Here is a 21907-nt window from a genome sequence, read left to right on the forward strand (position 1 = left end):
GCGGGCTGCAGGCCTCGTCGGACTGGCTAGTGTGAGCCGGGAGAGGATGCAGCTGACAGCGACCCCTTTTTAGAACCGGCACTGAGAGTGGACGTCCCCTTCTCCTATCCCCTTGTCTGAGTCCCTCACGTATTTTTTTTTTGGTGGGGGGGCTTTGAGGGGTGGGAGTGTCACGGCCACGGTTCTGGCCGTGACTCCTTGGGAGCCGCATACAGTTGCCCGCGGTTTGGGTTGTTGTTTCAACCGCAGCTTGGGGCTTGATGTTCTTTGCCTCAAGTGCGGTTGCCGCGGACAACAGGAGTGTGTGCGGTCCCTTTGGAGTTTGTGTGTCTGTATGTTATGCACGTTGTATGTTTGGTGTGCACTAACATCTTCCCCTCACTGTGGTTGCCCGTGGCAACGTTTAGTTGTGTACATGTGGTGGCAGTGTCCCGGCCTTCGGGCTGACTCCCTGGACACGTGTGCCACCCATGTCGTTGCTTGCGGCAACAACCACAGTGTGTCTCGGGTTTTGGACACTTCTATTTTAAGTGGTGTTTTCCCTTCCCTGGTGTTGGAAGGGTTAATCCCCTTCCTAGTGTGTGTGTGCACTGGGTGTGTCCGACTGTGGGGTGTGGCTTCTTGGCCTATAAAGCCTCACTGCTTTTGCAGGCCTTCAGGTTGCTTCAGCCATGCTTAGCTGAGAGCAGCCTCATGTCTTTATTACCTGCCAGTAAGAGCCACCCCTGTGGTCATAACCATAATGTCGCATTAAGTTATTTCTAGTTATGTGTGATGTTTTATATGTGATTTTGTGCAGCTATGGATCTGGGTCCCTGTGTGGGGATGCGTTTGTGATCTGCACCCTGCTAACACAGGGATCCAGTCAGCAAGGCTGTGGCAGGTAGGTGGAACTCTTTGTTCACCTGCCATATCCATAGAGCTGTTTATGTCTCCCCTTTTCCTGCAGCTTGGCCGTTGAGACTCCTGCTCCTCCGTGTCTAGGAGGAGTGGGCTTGTCTTACTCAGCTCCTAGGTGAGGGTCATCTTGAGGGCTAGCAGGGACTTTTAGGTTCCGGAGCATGGGCCCTCCTACCATCAAGGTTGGCTCATGTAGCTAGGAGCTAGGGTCAGGTTAGGGATGCCTTAGGAGGTGACCTGCTCCCTAATCTTGTGTTCATGGCCAAGCAGCCGTAACATCACCGGGCTTCACACGGCTGAGGATTTCCCCCATCCTCAGCCGTGACAGTTCCTGGTTCCAGACACTCTTTCAATTGCATCAGCATTTAACCAGCTCCAAGAACGGTGTGGCGGTACACATGGCAAGGAGGTAAGGTAGATGGAAGTCACGGTGATATAAGACGGTATATCCCGCACCTCCATCGTGAAGGGTCTTTTGGTTCAAAACGGGTGTCGTAACGGTAGGTGTATATTTACTCTAAACAGGGTCTGCTCCACTCCTTTTGTTTTGAGGCGGTGTCTAAGCACCAGATGCCTCCTCAGGTTATCAGGTGCATGGGACGTTGGAGGTAGTCGTGTTCTCCAGATATGGTCCAAGTCCTCCATTCGGAGATCCGTGATGCTTTCTGTTCACTTGCCCTGTACGGTGCAATGAGTGTTTGATGGTATGGTTGGGTCTCCTTTTTGGCCCCTTTTAGGCCTATCCTCGCTACGGGCTCCCGGCATTTCCCAGCCTGAGGTTAGCTCTAGTTCCTACGTCCAGGGGCCGTCGCCCTGACCACAAGTAGTTAAGGCTGCCGTGCAGCCTGTATTTGTGGGAGGGGCAGAGGCCATGCCCCTTGGCTATATTAACCCCCTCGCAGGTCAGGGGACGGGATGTGCGGCCAGGTACCCCTCCCTCCCTTCCCTTTTCTTAGCTCTTCCTTAAGGATAGGCCCCCTTTTAGGCCTATCCTCGCTACGGGCTCCTGGCATTTCCCAGCCTGAGGTTAGCTCTAGTTCCTACGTCCAGGGGCCGTCGCCCTGACCACAAGTTGTGTTATATATCCTGTTCATTATCACTGTATTTTCAAGGCTCTGTGGAAAGGATTACTGAACACTGAGAGACTTTTGAGACTTTGAATGAGAAGCTGGTAATTTTCCACAGCTGCCATAGAGTTTAAAGAAGACCATGTTTTGGAGGGAAAACCCCAGACGTTGTTTACCACCAAAACCAGACAAACTGACCTTGTGACTGTCTGGTTTAGCTTTGTTGTTATGTCTGGAAACTTGTTTTTGTCTGGAAAAACTGCTGTGTCATTGCCACCGACTATCACTGAAGCTCTGATGTAAGTCTATGAGAGATGGAAACTGTAACATTGTATTTGTTTGTGATGAGCTTCTTCACTCCACCCCTCCCACTAAAAGGTTCTAGTCCAGTGGTTCTCAACCTTTCTAAAGCCGTGACCCCTTAATACAGTTCCTCATGTTGTGGTGACCCCCAACCATTACATTTTTTTTCCTTGCTACATCATAACTAATTTTGCTACTGTTATGAATTGTAATGTAAATATCTGATATGCAGGATGTATTTTTATTGCTACAAATTGAACATAATTAAAGCAGAGTAATTAATCACAAAGACAAAATGTTATATATTGTCAAATATTTATTTCTAATTACAAATAAATGAAATTTTGTATTGAAGCATGGTGTATAAATCAGTGGTGCTTCAAGTCCCCCCCAAATAAATAAATCAGAAGTGCTCAGGGTCCCCCAAATAAATAAATCAGCGGGGCTTCAGGTCTCCCCCAAATAAATAAATCAGCGGTGCTCAGGGTACCCCCAAATAAATAAATAAATCAGAAGTGTTCAGGGTCCCCCAAATAAATAAATCAGCGGTGCTTCATGTCCCCCCAAATAAATTAAGCCCTGCTCAGCCAAATAATTTAAATAAAATTAGCCAGGCTCAGCCAGGCTCAATTAAATCATTGGTGGCAGTGGTGCTCAGCGGCGGTGTCATTAACGAAAAAACTCGGACCTCAGCAGACAGGCGGCCCGACTTACCCGTCCAGACGTCAGGCTCCTTCAAGCACAGGCAGTGATAGGACATCACTTCCTGTGCGCGAGGATAAGGGGCCGCTGCCGTTGTGCGGGCGACCCACAATAGGAAGCCTCAGACGACCCCCCGGAAAGGGCCGATCGACCCCCAAAGGGGTCGCGACCCCTAGGTTGAGAACCGCTGTTCTAGTCTATCTAGAAAGAGAACAGCTAGAGCCCCTAGTGTGCTGCAGTTAGGGTTTCCAGTGCTTGGAAGATGAGACTCTGTGAGACTGAGTGACCAGAAGAAAACGCTGAGACAGGCATACTCTGCCACAGACCCTGGATCACCAGCCTTTGGCTTGGGTACCAGCCTTCTGAAGAGATAGAGGGAAAGCTAGCTCAGGCATTTTCTCAGCATCAAACCCTTCTTCTGTTCGGGAGGAGACTGGAGAGGCCAGCCCTATGCCTCGCCTGTATTATTTTGCACTTCACCTCCAGTAAATAAGCACCCTGGTTTACTGCAGACCCTGACTCTCTGCACTTATTTCCCATTGGGGTGCACCACGCCATACCATCTCCTCCAGGGAGCAGCAATGCGTGGTGACATCTCTACGGTGTCCGGGGAAACCAGTGTGGCAATGGGGCCACCCCAAACCTGGCCACTGCAAAGAGAACAGAGGAGACGTCACTTGATGTAAGAGGTGTGTGGTGGTGTGTTTTTCTGCATGTAAGAGGTGTGTGGTGCTGTGTTCTCCTAGATGTAAGAGGTGTGCGGTGCTGTGATCTCCTAGATGTAAGAGGTGTGCGGTGCTGTGATCTCCTAGATGTAAGAGGTGTGCGGTGCTGTGATCTCCTAGATGTAAGAGGTGTGCGGTGCTGTGTTCTCCTAGATGTAAGAGGTGTGTGGTGCTGTGTTCTCCTAGATGTAAGAGGTGTGTGGTGCTGTGTTCTCCTAGATGTAAGAGGTGTGTGGTGCTGTGTTCTCCTAGATGTAAGAGGTGTGCGGTGCTGTGTTCTCCTGGATGTAAGAGGTGTGCGGTGCTGTGTTCTCCTAGATGTAAGAGGTGTGTGGTGCTGTGTTCTCCTAGATGTAAGAGGTGTGTGGTGCTGTGTTCTCCTGGATGTAAGAGGTGTGTGGTGCTGTGTTCTTCTGGATGTAAGAGGTGTGTGGTGCTGTGTTCTCCTGGATGTAAGAGGTGTGCGGTGCTGTGATCTCCTGGATGTAAGAGGTCTGCGGTGCTGTGATCTCCTAGATGTAAGAGGTGTGCGGTGCTGTGATCTCCTAGATGTAAGAGGTGTGCGGTGCTGTGATCTCCTGGATGTAAGAGGTGTGCGGTGCTGTGTTCTCCTAGATGTTTCATAGTATTGAATGTAATGTCTACCCAAATCTCTAACATTAGGGCTGGGGGAGGAGTTGGACTGAGAAGTTGGCAAGGGAGGGGGGAACAGGTTAGCATTTTTACTTTCGCCTCAGGCAGCAGAAAGGCTAAGTGCACCCCTGGATGTATCAGCTCCAGGCAGGTGTTCACCCAGCGCACCCTGGATCACATCATTAGGGGTAGCCAGTGAGGAAATAGGGGGCACAGACATATGATGTCATCGGGTTCTGCTCCTCATGATGTTATCCATGGGGGGAACATACATATTACAAAGATGCTAGAATTTCAACCACAGTCTTGATGTGAGAGAACTGACATGTTGGTCCCTGAGGGTCATAATGTGAGTGGCAGTGGAAGGTCGATTGTGGTGCTATCACGTGTAACTGGGGAGCCCCTCCCTCCATGGGGGTTATATGATCCCTGGTGTAGGTTACACGGCTGTCACACGCCTGTAGCAGCAGGATGTCTGACCTGTGCCCGCAGCTCCAGAGCCTCTTGTTACAATCCTGTGATGACCACTATGAGACAGACCTGGGCGCAGAAGGTGAGTACTCAGTGCCCCAGTGCAAGTAGCTGGTAAATTCACCCCAAAATGAATCCTCCCTCGTAGAGTAACCCCCAACACTACCCCCAGGAACAGACCCCCTATACTGGTCTGCGTGGCTAAGCCGATCAGCGGAATAATGCAGAACCGCCATGTTATGTGGAACACACATGAGAGTAGAGTCCTCTCATCTGTCACAGTCGCCCCCCGCACCTGGGGGGTCGCATGAACGGGGGGCTGCATTTCACTGATTGTTTCCTGGGGGTGAGGGGCTACGTAGCTGTGTCCTCTCTGCATTATTTCAGGGGGGCTTATAGGGGGCACAGACCGCCTCCTCTTGCCCCATGTGAGAATTCGGATGACCCTTATAGCAGAACAACACCAGGCCCCATAGCAAGTGTTGTAGTTACACCCATGTGTTTCCATAGCAATAGGCTCCACAGGTGACAGCGGCTCTTATCCTGGCTCTGTTGGGCTCAGGTTACATATATGTATACCGCCACATGGCAGTGTAGACAGAGGTATGAGTCCTGCCAAGCCTTGTGCCACTTCTCTGCCCTCTCCTTTCACAATGTACTTACTGACAACCACATATAAGACAGTCAATCAGTTTGACCCTGACAACCAGATTTCCATCATGACTCCTCTCGAGACATGAGCAGAGCTTTCCCTTCCCTCAGGGTCCGAGAGCTCCCCCCAACAGGATGTCTACCTGCAGGCGTGCCGTGAGGTGGGCGTTGTGCCTGTCTCCTACTTTCTCCGTCACATGAACAAGACACACGTGGATCTGAAGCATCACGGACTGGGGCCTCGTGGAGCCCGTGCCATGGCTGCAGCCCTGCGGGTAAGTGTCACTGCATAATGTGTTGTGTCAGGTAAGTGCACATCCACATGTTTCCTGAATTCCAGATTAATGAGACCATCACTCACTTGAGCCTGGAGGACAACTGGATGGAGGCAGAAGGGCTGACACACCTGGTGCCGGCGCTGAGCGAGAGCAACGCCATCCGGGAGCTGGTAGGTACATGACGAGGTGGGGGTGTACATGACGAGGTGATGGTGTATTCAGGGCTGTGTTCCTCTCTCCTCCTGGAATTGTCAGGAAGGTGGCAGTGTACATGACGAGGTGACGGTGTACTCAGCTCTGTGGTCCTCTCTCCTCCTGATTCTGGTAGAAAGGTGGCAGTGTACATGACGAGGTGGCGGTGTACTCAGGTGGGGGTGTACATGACGAGGTGAAGGTGTATTCAGCGCTGTGTTCCTCTCTCCTCCTGGAGCTGGTAGGAAGGTGGCGGTGTACATGACGAGGTGACGGTGTACTCAGCTCTTTGCTCTCACCTCCTGGAGCTGGTAGGAAGGTGGCGGTGTACATGACGAGGTGACGGTGTACTCAGCTCTGTGCTCTCACCTCCTGGAGCTGGTAGGAAGGTGGCAGTGAACATGACGAGGTGACGGTGTATTCAGCGCTGTGTTCCTCTCTCCTCCTGGAGCTGGTAGGAAGGTGGCAGTGTACATGACGAGGTGACGGTGTACTCAGCTCTTTGCTCTCACCTCCTGGAGCTGGTAGGAAGGTGGCAGTGAACATGACGAGGTGACGGTGTATTCAGCGCTGTGTTCCTCTCTCCTCCTGGAGCTGGTAGGAAGGTGGCAGTGTACATGACGAGGTGACGGTGTACTCAGCTCTGTGGTCCTCTCTCCTCCTGGAGCTGGTAGGAAGGTGGCAGTGTACATGACGAGGTGACGGTGTACTCAGCTCTGTTCTCTCACCTCCTGGAGCTGGTAGGAAGGTGGCAGTGTACATGACGAGGTGACGGTGTATTCAGCGCTGTGTTCCTCTCTCCTCCTGGAGCTGGTATGAGGTGGCGGTGTACATGACGAGGTGACGGTGTACTCAGCTCTGTGCTCTCACCTCCTGGAGCTGGTAGGAAGGTGACGGTGTACATGACGAGGTGACGGTGTACTCAGCTCTTTGCTCTCACCTCCTGGAGCTGGTAGGAAGGTGGCAGTGTACATGACGAGGTGACGGTGTACTCAGCTCTGTGCTCTCTCCTCCTGGAGCTGGTATGAGGTGGCGGTGTACATGACGAGGTGACGGTGTACTCAGCTCTGTGCTCTCTCCTCCTGGAGCTGGTATGAGGTGGCGGTGTACATGACGAGGTGACGGTGTACTCAGCTCTGTGCTCTCACCTCCTGATGCTGGTAGGAAGGTGACGGTGTACTCAGCTCTGTGCTCTCACCTCCTGAAGCTGGTAGGAAGGTGGCGGTGTACTTAGCGCTGTGTTCTTCTCTTCTCCAGAACCTCTCCAGCAACCATCTGGGTGTGCAGGGCTCTGTCGTGCTTTCCAGGATGTTACTTGACAATGTCTCCATTATTGGCCTCAATCTGAGATGTAAGTGAAAACTTCACCCCCAGGGATCTCTGCTGCGGGTAAGAGATCCTGTACAGGGCACCGGGCAGGTAAGTGGCAGTCAGGGCACAGTAATCATCTCTAAGCCACAGGGAAAATACAGTTCTCAATGTGTCGGCAGTCACTGATCTACTGCCAGCTGTAGCTTATATTAATCGCCCCGCGGATTCAATGTGGCCTTATATACTCACAGTGCCTCAATAACAGATCCCTGCACTCACAGTGCCTCAATAACAGATCCCTGCACTCACAGTGCCTCAATAACAGATCCCTGCACTCACAGTGCCTCAATAACAGATCCCTGCACTCACAGTGCCTCAATAACAGATCCCTGCACTCACAGTGCCCCAATAACAGATCCCCGCACTAACAGTGCCTCAATAACAGATCCCTGCACTCACAGTGCCTCAATAACAGATCCCTGCACTCACAGTGCCTCAATAACAGATCCCTGCACTCACAGTGCCTCAATAACAGATCCCTGCACTCACAGTGCCTCAATAACAGATCCCTGCACTCACAGTGTCTCAATAACAGATCCCTGCACTCACAGTGCCTCAATAACAGATCTCCACACTCACAGTGCCTCAATAACAGATCCCTGCACTCACAGTGCCTCAATAACAGATCCCCGCACTCACAGTGCCTCAATAACAGATCCCCGCACTCACAGTGCCTCAATAACAGATCCCCGCATTCACAGTGCCTCAATAACAGATCCCCGCACTCACAGTGCCTCAATAACAGATCCCTGCACTCACAGTGCCTCAATAACAGATCCCTGCACTCACAGTGCCTCAATAACAGATCCCTGCACTCACAGTGCCTCAATAACAGATCCCTGCACTCACAGTGCCTCAATAACAGATCCCTGCACTCACAGTGCCTCAATAACAGATCCCTGCACTCACAGTGCCTCAATAACAGATCCCTGCACTCACAGTGCCTCAATAACAGATCCCTGCACTCACAGTGCCTCAATAACAGATCTCCACACTCACAGTGCCTCAATAACAGATCCCCGCACTCACAGTGCCTCAATAACAGATCCCCACACTCACAGTGCCTCAATAACAGATCCCTGCACTCACAGTGCCTCAATAACATCCCTGTACTCACAGTGCCTCAATAACAGATCCCTGCACTCACAGTGCCTCAATAACAGATCCCTGCACTCACAGTGCCTCAATAGTATGGCCTTTACTGGAGTTGCTGGACGGTGTGACTCATGGGCTAGTGAGGCAGGTGACATAGAGGGCTAAGGTAGGTACCATTAATCTTCTCAGGGGCCAAGGATTAATCAGGGAGCCATAGCATAACTTACAGCTCATTATTATCTGTCAGTCCTGTATGATTGTCTGGACGATCAGATGCCGGAGTAAAGCCTCTAGTGTCGGGCACCAGGCCGCTGCCTCATCACTACTTTCTCTTTCAGACAATGGCTTCAGCGACCTGTCTGCCAAGCACCTGGCCGAGGCCCTGTCTGTGAGTATCTAGGACCCCTGCCCTTCCACCCAGTGCTCTAAAAAAAGGTAACGTCCTAGCTGCATCCCCCAGTGACCTCGGAGCACCCCTTGCCTCAAAATCCACAGCCCCCCAAAAACCAGACAGTGGGAGGATGTGGAAATCCTGGTGGCAGCAGAATAGAATTGGGGGACACTTGATGAAAGAGGGACCCTTCTACGCTACTACAGAGGTGCTGAGCCCCAAGTGTGCGCCCCAGTAATGAGCTCCCACTACCCCTACGAACAGACAGCTTGTCATGACGTGACCCCCAACATTGCTGTCTACAGGCCAACTTCCGGGTGACCAAGCTGGATCTCAGCCACAATGAATTCTGCGAGAAAGGAGGAGAATATCTGGGTCAGATGATCGGTGAGTAACAAACAGAGAATCAAGTAATAACGTGCACAATGGAAAGGGGGGCGCCAAGATATATGAAAAAGTGTCCAGAATATACAGATATAATGTATATGTTATATATAGAGAGGTGAGTGTCCCGCATAGACAGGTATTATGTATATGTTATATAGAGAGCGGTGAGTGTCCCGTATAGACAGGTATAATGTATATGTTATATAGAGAGCGGTGAGTGTCCCGTATAGACAGGTATAATGTATATGTTATATAGAGAGCGGTGAGTGTCCCGTATAGACAGGTATAATGTATATGTTATATAGAGAGGGGAGTGTCCCCTATAGACAGGTATAATGTATGTTATATAGAGAATGGGGAATGTCCCGTATAGACAGGTATAATGTATATGTTATATATAGAGAGGTGAGTGTCCCGCATAGACAGGTATTATGTATATGTTATATAGAGAGCGGTGAGTGTCCCGTATAGACAGGTATAATGTATATGTTATATAGAGAGGGGAGTGTCCCCTATAGACAGGTATAATGTATGTTATATAGAGAATGGGGAATGTCCCGTATAGACAGGTATAATGTATATGTTATATATAGAGAGGGGAGTGTCCCCTATAGACAGGTATAATGTATATGTTATATAGAGAGAGGTGAGTGTCCCGTATAGACAGGTATAATGTATATGTTGTATATAGAGAGGTGAGTGTCCCCTATAGACAGGTATAATGTATATGTTATATATAGAGAGGGGAGTGTCCCCTATAGACAGGTATAATGTATATGTTATATAGAGAGAGGTGAGTGTCCCGCATAGACAGGTATAATGTATATGTTGTATATAGAGAGGTGAGTGTCCCCTATAGACAGGTATAATGTATATGTTATATATAGAGAGGGGAGTGTCCCGCATAGACAGGTATAATGTATATGTTGTATATAGAGAGGTGAGTGTCCCCTATAGACAGGTATAATGTATATGTTATATATAGAGAGCGGTGAGTGTCCCGTATAGACAGGTATAATGTATATGTTATATAGAGAGGGGAGTGTCCCCTATAGACAGGTATAATGTATGTTATATAGAGAATGGGGAATGTCCCGTATAGACAGGTATAATGTATATGTTATATATAGAGAGGGGAGTGTCCCCTATAGACAGGTATAATGTATATGTTATATAGAGAGAGGTGAGTGTCCCGCATAGACAGGTATAATGTATATGTTGTATATAGAGAGGTGAGTGTCCCCTATAGACAGGTATAATGTATATGTTATATATAGAGAGGGGAGTGTCCCGCATAGACAGGTATAATGTATATGTTGTATATAGAGAGGTGAGTGTCCCCTATAGACAGGTATAATGTATATGTTATATATAGAGAGGGGAGTGTCCCGCATAGACAGGTATAATGTATATGTTATATAGAGAGCGGTGAGTGTCCCCTATAGACAGGTATAATGTATATGTTATATAGAGAGGGGAGTGTCCCGTATAGACAGGTATAATGTATATGTTATATAGAGAGCGGTGAGTGTCCCCTATAGACAGGTATAATGTATATGTTATATAGAGAGGGGAGTGTCCCGTATAGACAGGTATAATGTATATGTTATATATAGAGAGGTGAGTGTCCCACATAGACAGGTATAATGTATATGTTATATATAGAGAGGGGAGTGTCCCGTATAGACAGGTATAATGTATATGTTATATATAGAGAGGTGAGTTTCCCGCATAGACAGGTATAATGTATATGTTATATAGAGAGAGATGAGTGTCCCCTATAGACAGGTATAATGTATGTTATATAGAGAGGGGAGTGTCCCGTATAGACAGGTATAATGTATATGTTATATAGAGAGGGGAGTGTCCCGTATAGACAGGTATAATGTATATGTTATATATAGAGAGGGGAGTGTCCCGCATAGACAGGTATAATGTATGTTATATAGAGAGGTGAGTGTCCCGTATAGACAGGTATAATGTATATGTTATATATAGAGAGGGGAGTGTCCCGCATAGACAGGTATAATGTATATGTTATATATAGAGAGGTGAGTGTCCCGCATAGACAGGTATAATGTATATGTTATATAGAGAGCGGTGAGTGTCCCGCATAGACAGGTATAATGTATATGTTATATATAGAGAGGTGAGTGTCCCGCATAGACAGGTATAATGTATATGTTATATAGAGAGCGGTGAGTGTCCCGTATAGACAGGTATAATGTATATGTTGTATATAGAGAGGTGAGTGTCCCCTATAGACAGGTATAATGTATATGTTATATATAGAGAGGTGAGTGTCCCGCATAGACAGGTATAATGTATATGTTATATAGAGAGGTGAGTTTCCCGCATAGACAGGTATAATGTATATGTTATATATAGAGAGGTGAGTTTCCCGCATAGACAGGTATAATGTATATGTTATATATAGAGAGGGGAGTGTCCCGCATAGACAGGTATAATGTATATGTTATATAGAGAGCGGTGAGTGTCCCCTATAGACAGGTATAATGTATATGTTATATAGAGAGAGGTGAGTGTCCCGCATAGACAGGTATAATGTATATGTTATATAGAGAGCGGTGAGTGTCCCGTATAGACAGGTATAATGTATATGTTGTATATAGAGAGGTGAGTGTCCCCTATAGACAGGTATAATGTATATGTTATATAGAGAGAGGTGAGTGTCCCCTATAGACAGGTATAATGTATATGTTATATATAGAGAGGGGAGTGTCCCGCATAGACAGGTATAATGTATATGTTGTATATAGAGAGGTGAGTGTCCCCTATAGACAGGTATAATGTATATGTTATATATAGAGAGGGGAGTGTCCCGCATAGACAGGTATAATGTATATGTTATATATAGAGAGGTGAGTGTCCCGCATAGACAGGTATAATGTATATGTTATATAGAGAGCGGTGAGTGTCCCGTATAGACAGGTATAATGTATATGTTGTATATAGAGAGGTGAGTGTCCCCTATAGACAGGTATAATGTATATGTTATATATAGAGAGGTGAGTGTCCCGCATAGACAGGTATAATGTATATGTTATATAGAGAGGTGAGTTTCCCGCATAGACAGGTATAATGTATATGTTATATATAGAGAGAGGTGAGTGTCCCGTATAGACAGGTATAATGTATATGTTATATATAGAGAGGGGAGTGTCCCGTATAGACAGGTATAATGTATATGTTATATAGAGAGAGATGAGTGTCCCGTATAGACAGGTATAATGTATATGTTATATATATAGAGAGGGGAGTGTCCCGCATAGACAGGTATAATGTATATGTTATATATAGAGAGGTGAGTGTCCCCTATAGACAGGTATAATGTATATGTTGTATATAGAGAGGTGAGTGTCCCCTATAGACAGGTATAATGTATATGTTGTATATAGAGAGGTGAGTGTCCCCTATAGACAGGTTTGATGTATATAATACAGACAGAGATATGTACAATAGCGAGGAGTCTGTGGTCTCACAGTGCTTCTGCAGAAGATCTCCTGAAGACTTTCCCTTTAATGTTATTTTCAGCTGCAAATGAGGGTCTCCGGGAGCTTAATCTAAGCTGGAATCACATCCGCATGAAGGGGGCAATAGCAGTGAGCGCCGGGCTCAGGGTGAGGTGACCCACAGCACTAGTCCTATAATGACCCTGCCACATCTGCCCCTACTACCCCATTCTCATCACCAGTGTCAGCCACTACTACCCCATCCTCATCACCAGTGTCAGCCCCTACTACCTCATCCTCATCACCAGTGTCAGCCACTACTACCTCTTCCTCATCACCAGTGTCAGCCACTACTACCCCATCCTCATCACCAGTGTCAGCCCCTACTACCCCATCCTCATCACCAGTGTCAGCCCCTACTACCTCATCCTCATCACCAGTGTCAGCCACTACTACCTCTTCCTCATCACCAGTGTCAGCCACTACTACCCCATCCTCATCACCAGTGTCAGCCCCTACTACCTCATCCTCATCACCAGTGTCAGCCACTACTACCTCATCCTCATCACCAGTGTCAGCCCCTACTACCTCATTCTCATCACCAGTGTCAGCCCCTACTACCTCATCCTCATCACCAGTGTCAGCCCCTACTACCCCATCCTCATCACCAGTGTCAGCCCCTACTACCTGATCCTCATCACCAGTGTCAGCCCCTACTACCCCATCCTCATCACCAGTGTCAGCCCCTACTACCTCATCCTCATCACCAGTGTCAGCCCCTACTACCCCATCCTCATCACCAGTGTCAGCCCCTACTACCTCATCCTCATCACCTGTGTCAGCCACTACTACCTCATCCTTATCACCAGTGTCAGCCCCTACTACCTCATCCTCATCACCAGTGTCAGCCCCTACTACCTCATCCTCATCACCAGTGTCAGCCCCTACTACCCCATCCTCATCACCAGTGTCAGCCCCTACTACCCCATCCTCATCACCAGTGTCAGCCACTACTACCTCATCCTCATCACCAGTGTCAGCCCCTACTACCACATCCTCATCACCAGTGTCAGCCCCTACTACCTCATTCTCATCACCAGTGTCAGCCCCTACTACCTCATCCTCATCACCAGTGTCAGCCCCTACTACCCCATCCTCATCACCAGTGTCAGCCCCTACTACCCCATCCTCATCACCAGTGTCAGCCCCTACTACCCCATCCTCATCACCAGTGTCAGCCCCTACTACCTCATCCTCATCACCAGTGTCAGCCCCTACTACCCCATCCTCATCACCAGTGTCAGCCCCTACTACCCCATCCTCATCACCAGTGTCAGCCCCTACTACCCCATCCTCATCACCAGTGTCAGCCACTACTACCCCATCCTCATCACCAGTGTCAGACCCTACTACCCCATCCTCATCACCAGTGTCAGACCCTACTACCTCATCCTCATCACCAGTGTCAGCCCCTACTACCCCATCCTCATCACCAGTGTCAGCCACTACTACCTCATCCTCATCACCAGTGTCACACCCTACTACCTCATCCTCATCACCAGTGTCAGCCCCTACTACCCCATCCTCATCACCAGTGTCAGCCACTACTACCCCATCCTCATCACCAGTGTCAGCCCCTACTACCTCATCCTCATCACCAGTGTCAGCCACTACTACCTCATCCTCATCACCAGTGTCAGCCCCTACTACCTCATCCTCATCACCAGTGTCAGCCCCTACTACCCCATCCTCATCACCAGTGTCAGCCCCTACTACCCCATCCTCATTACCAGTGTCAGACCCTACTACCTGATCCTCATCACCAGTGTCAGACCCTACTACCCCATCCTCATCACCAGTGTCAGACCCTACTACCTCATCCTCATCACCAGTGTCAGACCCTACTACCCCATCCTCATCACCAGTGTCAGCCCCTACTACCCCATCCTCATCACCAGTGTCAGCCACTACTACCTCATCCTCATCACCAGTGTCAGCCCCTACTACCTCATCCTCATCACCAGTGTCAGCCCCTACTACCTGATCCTCATCACCAGTGTCAGCCCCTACTACCTGATCCTCATCACCAGTGTCAGACCCTACTACCCCATCCTCATCACCAGTGTCAGCCCCTACTACCCCATCCTCATCACCAGTGTCAGCCCCTACTACCTTATCCTCATCACCAGTGTCAGCCCCTACTACCCCATCCTCATTACCAGTGTCAGCCCCTACTACCTCATCCTCATCACCAGTGTCAGCCCCTACTACCCCATCCTCATCACCAGTGTCAGCCCCTACTACCCCATCCTCATCACCAGTGTCAGCCACTACTACCCCATCCTCATCACCAGTGTCAGCCACTACTACCCCATCCTCATCACCAGTGTCAGACCCTACTACCTGATCCTCATCACCAGTGTCAGCCACTACTACCCCATCCTCATCACCAGTGTCAGCCCCTACTACCTCATCCTCATCACCAGTGTCAGCCCCTACTACCTGATCCTCATCACCAGTGTCAGCCCCTACTACCCCATCCTCATCACCAGTGTCAGCCCCTACTACCCCATCCTTATCACCAGTGTCAGCCCCTACTACCTGATCCTCATCACCAGTGTCAGCCACTACTACCTGATCCTCATCACCAGTGTCAGCCACTACTACCTGATCCTCATCACCAGTGTCAGCCACTACTACCTGATCCTCATCACCAGTGTCAGCCCCTACTACCTGATCCTCATCACCAGTGTCAGCCCCTACTACCCCATCCTCATCACCAGTGTCAGCCCCTACTACCTCATCCTCATCACCAGTGTCAGCCCCTACTACCCCATCCTCATCACCAGTGTCAGCCCCTACTACCCCATCCTCATCACCAGTGTCAGCCCCTACTACCTCATCCTCATCACCAGTGTCAGCCCCTACTACCTCATTCTCATCACCAGTGTCAGCCCCTACTACCCCATCCTCATTACCAGTGTCAGACCCTACTACCTCATCCTCATCACCAGTGTCAGACCCTACTACCCCATCCTCATCACCAGTGTCAGCCCCTACTACCCCATCCTCATCACCAGTGTCAGCCCCTACTACCTGATCCTCATCACCAGTGTCAGACCCTACTACCCCATCCTCATCACCAGTGTCAGACCCTACTACCTCATCCTCATCACCAGTGTCAGACCCTACTACCCCATCCTCATCACCTGTGTCAGCCCCTACTACCTCATCCTCATCACCAGTGTCAGCCCCTACTACCCCATCCTCATCACCAGTGTCAGCCCCTACTACCTCATCCTCATCACCAGTGTCAGCCCCTACTACCCCATCCTCATCACCAGTGTCAGCCCCTACTACCCCATCCTCATCACCAGTGTCAGCCCCTACTACCCCATCCTCATCACCAGTGTCAGCCCCTACTACCTCATCCTCATCACCAGTGTCAGCCCCTACTACCTCATCCTCATCACCAGTGTCAGCCACTACTACCTCATCCTCATCACCAGTGTCACACCCTACTACCTCATCCTCATCACCAGTGTCAGCCCCTACTACCCCATCCTCATCACCAGTGTCAGCCACTACTACCCCATCCTCATCACCAGTGTCAGCCCCTACTACCCCATCCTCATCACCAGTGTCAGCCCCTACTACCTGATCCTCATCACCAGTGTCAACCCCTACTACCCCATCCTCATCACCAGTGTCAGCCCCTACTACCCCATCCTCATCACCAGTGTCAGCCCCTACTACCCCATCCTCATCACCAGTGTCAGCCCCTACTACCCCATCCTCATCACCAGTGTCAGCCCCTACTACCCCATCCTCATCACCAGTGTCAGCCCCTACTATTTTAGCGTAATAATTTTATCTTGTGAATGTTTCCTCGCAGGTGAACGGGACGCTTACAGTCCTAGATCTATCCTATAATGGTTTTGGCAATGAAGGGGCCCTTGCACTGGGAGAAGCTCTGAGGGTGAATAGTTCGCTGCTTCACCTCGATATCAGCTGCAACCGGATCAGTAACGAAGGCGTCAGACTCATCTGTAAAGGCCTGGAGAGTAACGAGACGATGCGTGTGCTCAAGGTGACATACACTGAGGAATTGTGCAGAGATGTGTCCAGGGTTTTTGGGGAGCGAGATACGCGGTCATGGTGTAACCTTCATACCTGTAATTCAGCAGCATCGTGTGATAAATGCAGCAGGAAATGACCGTCTGAACGTCCTTCTGTATTTACGTCCCCCTCCCCAAACTATCACACCTCCTCCTCTATAATGGACAGGTGCCATCAGATGTCCCTCCTTGTGCTGCAGACACCTGGCATTGAGCATGCTCTGCCCACTCATCCCCCAAGTATTGTTCTCCTCAGGTCTTCTTGTTTAGCCCAGAAGGCTGCACCCTGGATCTTCATTGCTGTTTGTCAGCTGTAGGCTCCAGTTACTAGCTCTGCTTGCTGTGGGCCCTAGTTACTAGCTCTGCTTGCTATGGGCCCTAGTTACTAGCTCTGCTTGCTATGGGCCCTAGTTACTAGCTCTGCTTGCTGTGAGCCCTAGTTAATAGCTCTGCTTGTTATGGGCCCTAGTTACTAGCTCTGCTTGCTGTGGGCCCTAGTTACTAGCTCTGCTTGCTGTGGGCCCTAGTTAATAGCTCTGCTTGCTGTGGGCCCTAGTTACTAGTTCTGCTTGCTGTGAGCCCTAGTTAATAGCTCTGCTTGCTGTGGGCCCTAGTTACTAGTTCTGCTTGCTATGGGCCCTAGTTACTAGCTCTGCTTGCTATGGGCCCTAGTTACTAGCTCTGCTTGTTATGGGCCCTAGTTACTAGCTCTGCTTGCTGTGGGCCCTAGTTACTAGCTCTGCTTGCTGTGGGCCCTAGTTACTAGCTCTGCTTGCTGTGGGCCCTAGTTACTAGCTCTGCTTGCTGTGGGCCCTAGTTACTAGCTCTGCTTGCTGTGGGCCCTAGTTACTAGCTCTGCTTGCTGTGAGCCCTAGTTAATAGCTCTGCTTGCTGTGGGCCCTAGTTACTAGTTCTGCTAGCTGTGAGGCTGATGTGTACAGCTGTGATTCACTCTGCTGGGTTGTACTTGGAGAAGTGATGGCGACTGATGTGACTCCAGTAAGAAGCCTCCAGTATGACCAGTGTCCGCTCTGGATACAGGAGGTGCGGACACATGATGATCTGTGACTCCAGTAAGAAGCCTCCAGTATGACCAGTGTCCGCTCTGGATAATGGAGGTGGGGACACATGATGATCTGTGACTCCAGTAAGAAGCCTCCAGTATGACCAGTGTCCGCTCTGGATACAGGAGGTGGGGACACATGATGATCTGTGACTCCAGTAAGAAGCCTCCAGTATGACCAGTGTCCGCTCTGGATACAGGAGGTGCGGACACATGATGATCTGTGACTCCAGTAAGAAGCCTCCAGTATGACCAGTGTCCGCTCTGGATACAGGAGGTGCGGACACATGATGATCTGTGACTCCAGTAAGAAGCCTCCAGTATGACCAGTGTCCGCTCTGGATAATGGAGGTGCGGACACATGATGATCTGTGACTCCAGTAAGAAGCCTCCAGTATGACCAGTGTCCGCTCTGGATACAGGAGGTGCGGACACATGATGATCTGTGACTCCAGTAAGAAGCCTCCAGTATGACCAGTGTCCGCTCTGGATAATGGAGGTGCGGACACAGGATGATCTGTGACTCCAGTAAGAAGCCTCCAGTATGACCAGTGTCCGCTCTGGATACAGGAGGTGCGGACACATGATGATCTGTGACTCCAGTAAGAAGCCTCCAGTATGACCAGTGTCCGCTCTGGATACAGGAGGTGGGGACACATGATGATCTGTGACTCCAGTAAGAAGCCTCCAGTATGACCAGTGTCCGCTCTGGATAATGGAGGTGGGGACACATGATGATCTGTGACTCCAGTAAGAAGCCTCCAGTATGACCAGTGTCTGCTCTGGATACAGGAGGTGCGGACACATGATGATCTGTGACTCCAGTAAGAAGCCTCCAGTATGACCAGTGTCCGCTCTGGATACAGGAGGTGGGGACACAGGATGATCTGTGACTCCAGTAAGAAGCCTCCAGTATGACCAGTGTCCGCTCTGAATACAGGAGGTGCGGACACATGATGATCTGTGACTCCAGTAAGAAGCCTCCAGTATGACCAGTGTCTGCTCTGGATACAGGAGGTGGGGACACATGATGATCTGTGACTCCAGTAAGAAGCCTCCAGTATGACCAGTGTCCGCTCTGGATACAGGAGGTGGGGACACATGATGATCTGTGACTCCAGTAAGAAGCCTCCAGTATGACCAGTGTCCGCTCTGGATACAGGAGGTGGGGACACATGATGATCTGTGACTCCAGTAAGAAGCCTCCAGTATGACCAGTGTCCGCTCTGGATAATGGAGGTGCGGACACATGATGATCTGTGACTCCAGTAAGAAGCCTCCAGTATGACCAGTGTCCGCTCTGGATAATGGAGGTGCGGACACATGATGATCTGTGACTCCAGTAAGAAGCCTCCAGTATGACCAGTGTCCGCTCTGGATACAGGAGGTGCGGACACATGATGATCTGTGACTCCAGTAAGAAGCCTCCAGTATGACCAGTGTTCGCTCTGGATAATGGAGGTGCGGACACATGATGATCTGTGACTCCAGTAAGAAGCCTCCAGTATGACCAGTGTCCGCTCTGGATAATGGAGGTGCGGACACAGGATGATCTGTGACTCCAGTAAGAAGCCTCCAGTATGACCAGTGTCCGCTCTGGATACAGGAGGTGGGGACACATGATGATCTGTGACTCCAGTAAGAAGCCTCCAGTATGACCAGTGTCCGCTCTGGATAATGGAGGTGCGGACACATGATGATCTGTGACTCCAGTAAGAAGCCTCCAGTATGACCAGTGTCCGCTCTGGATATAGGAGGTGCGGACACAGGATGATCTGTGACTCCAGTAAGAAGCCTCCAGTATGACCAGTGTCCGCTCTGGATAATGGAGGTGCGGACACATGATGATCTGTGACTCCAGTAAGAAGCCCCCAGTATGACCAGTGTCCGCTCTGGATACAGGAGGTGGGGACACAGGATGATCTGTGACTCCAGTAAGAAGCCTCCAGTATGACCAGTGTCCGCTCTGGATACAGGAGGTGGGGACACAGGATGATCTGTGACTCCAGTAAGAAGCCTCCAGTATGACCAGTGTCCGCTCTGGATAATGGAGGTGCGGACACATGATGATCTGTGACTCCAGTAAGAAGCCTCCAGTATGACCAGTGTCCGCTCTGGATACAGGAGGTGGGGACACATGATGATCTGTGACTCCAGTATGACCAGTGTCCGCTCTGGATACAGGAGGTGGGGACACATGATGATCTGTGACTCCAGTATGACCAGTGTCCACTCTGGATAATGGAGGTGCGGACACAGGATGATCTGTGACTCCAGTAAGAAGCCTCCAGTATGACCAGTGTCCGCTCTGGATACAGGAGGTGGGGACACATGATGATCTGTGACTCCAGTAAGAAGGCTCCAGTATGACCAGTGTCCGCTCTGGATAATGGAGGTGCGGACACAGGATGATCTGTGACTCCAGTAAGAAGCCTCCAGTATGACCAGTGTCCGCTCTGGATAATGGAGGTGGGGACACATGATGATCTGTGACTCCAGTAAGAAGCCTCCAGTATGACCAGTGTCCGCTCTGGATAATGGAGGTGCGGACACATGATGATCTGTGACTCCAGTAAGAAGGCTCCAGTATGACCAGTGTCCGCTCTGGATACAGGAGGTGCGGACACATGATGATCTGTGACTCCAGTAAGAAGCCTCCAGTATGACCAGTGTCCGCTCTGGATAATGGAGGTGCGGACACATGATGATCTGTGACTCCAGTAAGAAGCCTCCAGTATGACCAGTGTCCGCTCTGGATATAGGAGGTGCGGACACATGATGATCTGTGACTCCAGTAAGAAGCCTCCAGTATGACCAGTGTCCGCTCTGGATAATGGAGGTGCGGACACAGGATGATCTGTGACTCCAGTAAGAAGCCTCCAGTATGACCAGTGTCCGCTCTGGATACAGGAGGTGGGGACACAGGATGATCTGTGACTCCAGTAAGAAGCCTCCAGTATGACCAGTGTCCGCTCTGGATACAGGAGGTGCGGACACATGATGATCTGTGACTCCAGTAAGAAGCCTCCAGTATGACCAGTGTCCGCTCTGGATACAGGAGGTGCGGACACAGGATGATCTGTGACTCCAGTAAGAAGCCTCCAGTATGACCAGTGTCCGCTCTGGATAATGGAGGTGGGGACACAGGATGATCTGTGACTCCAGTAAGAAGCCTCCAGTATGACCAGTGTCCGCTCTGGATACAGGAGGTGGGGACACATGATGATCTGTGACTCCAGTAAGAAGCCTCCAGTATGACCAGTGTCCGCTCTGGATAATGGAGGTGCGGACACATGATGATCTGTGACTCCAGTAAGAAGCCTCCAGTATGACCAGTGTCCGCTCTGGATAATGGAGGTGGGGACACATGATGATCTGTGACTCCAGTAAGAAGCCTCCAGTATGACCAGTGTCTGCTCTGGATACAGGAGGTGCGGACACAGGATGATCTGTGACTCCAGTAAGAAGCCTCCAGTATGACCAGTGTCCGCTCTGGATATAGGAGGTGGGGACACAGGATGATCTGTGACTCCAGTAAGAAGCCTCCAGTATGACCAGTGTCCGCTCTGGATACAGGAGGTGGGGACACATGATGATCTGTGACTCCAGTAAGAAGCCTCCAGTATGACCAGTGTCCGCTCTGGATACAGGAGGTGCGGACACAGGATGATCTGTGACTCCAGTAAGAAGGCTCCATTATGACCAGTGTCCGCTCTGGATAATGGAGGTGCGGACACATGATGATCTGTGACTCCAGTAAGAAGCCCCCAGTATGACCAGTGTCCGCTCTGGATACAGGAGGTGGGGACACAGGATGATCTGTGACTCCAGTAAGAAGCCTCCAGTATGACCAGTGTCCGCTCTGGATACAGGAGGTGGGGACACAGGATGATCTGTGACTCCAGTAAGAAGCCTCCAGTATGACCAGTGTCCGCTCTGGATAATGGAGGTGCGGACACATGATGATCTGTGACTCCAGTAAGAAGCCTCCAGTATGACCAGTGTCCGCTCTGGATACAGGAGGTGGGGACACATGATGATCTGTGACTCCAGTATGACCAGTGTCCGCTCTGGATACAGGAGGTGG

General features: G+C 50.0%; 1 protein-coding gene across 1 annotated transcript in view; it reads left to right on the forward strand.

Annotated features, from left to right (window-relative positions):
* Nucleotides 1-4801: 4801 nt before the first annotated feature.
* Nucleotides 4802-21907, forward strand: part of LRRC74A (leucine rich repeat containing 74A) — a 35028-nt gene continuing 17922 nt past the window's right edge. The window contains exons 1-8 of the mRNA XM_040412370.1: nucleotides 4802-4883; nucleotides 5564-5727; nucleotides 5793-5900; nucleotides 7180-7273; nucleotides 8727-8776; nucleotides 9085-9166; nucleotides 12722-12807; nucleotides 16535-16729. Of these exons, the coding sequence (XP_040268304.1) occupies nucleotides 4802-4883; nucleotides 5564-5727; nucleotides 5793-5900; nucleotides 7180-7273; nucleotides 8727-8776; nucleotides 9085-9166; nucleotides 12722-12807; nucleotides 16535-16729 (861 nt within the window). The remainder of the gene's footprint in view (nucleotides 4884-5563; nucleotides 5728-5792; nucleotides 5901-7179; nucleotides 7274-8726; nucleotides 8777-9084; nucleotides 9167-12721; nucleotides 12808-16534; nucleotides 16730-21907) is intronic.

Source organism: Bufo bufo, chromosome 11 (assembly GCF_905171765.1).
Source record: "Bufo bufo chromosome 11, aBufBuf1.1, whole genome shotgun sequence".
In the NCBI taxonomy this organism is placed as follows: Eukaryota; Metazoa; Chordata; class Amphibia; order Anura; family Bufonidae; genus Bufo; species Bufo bufo.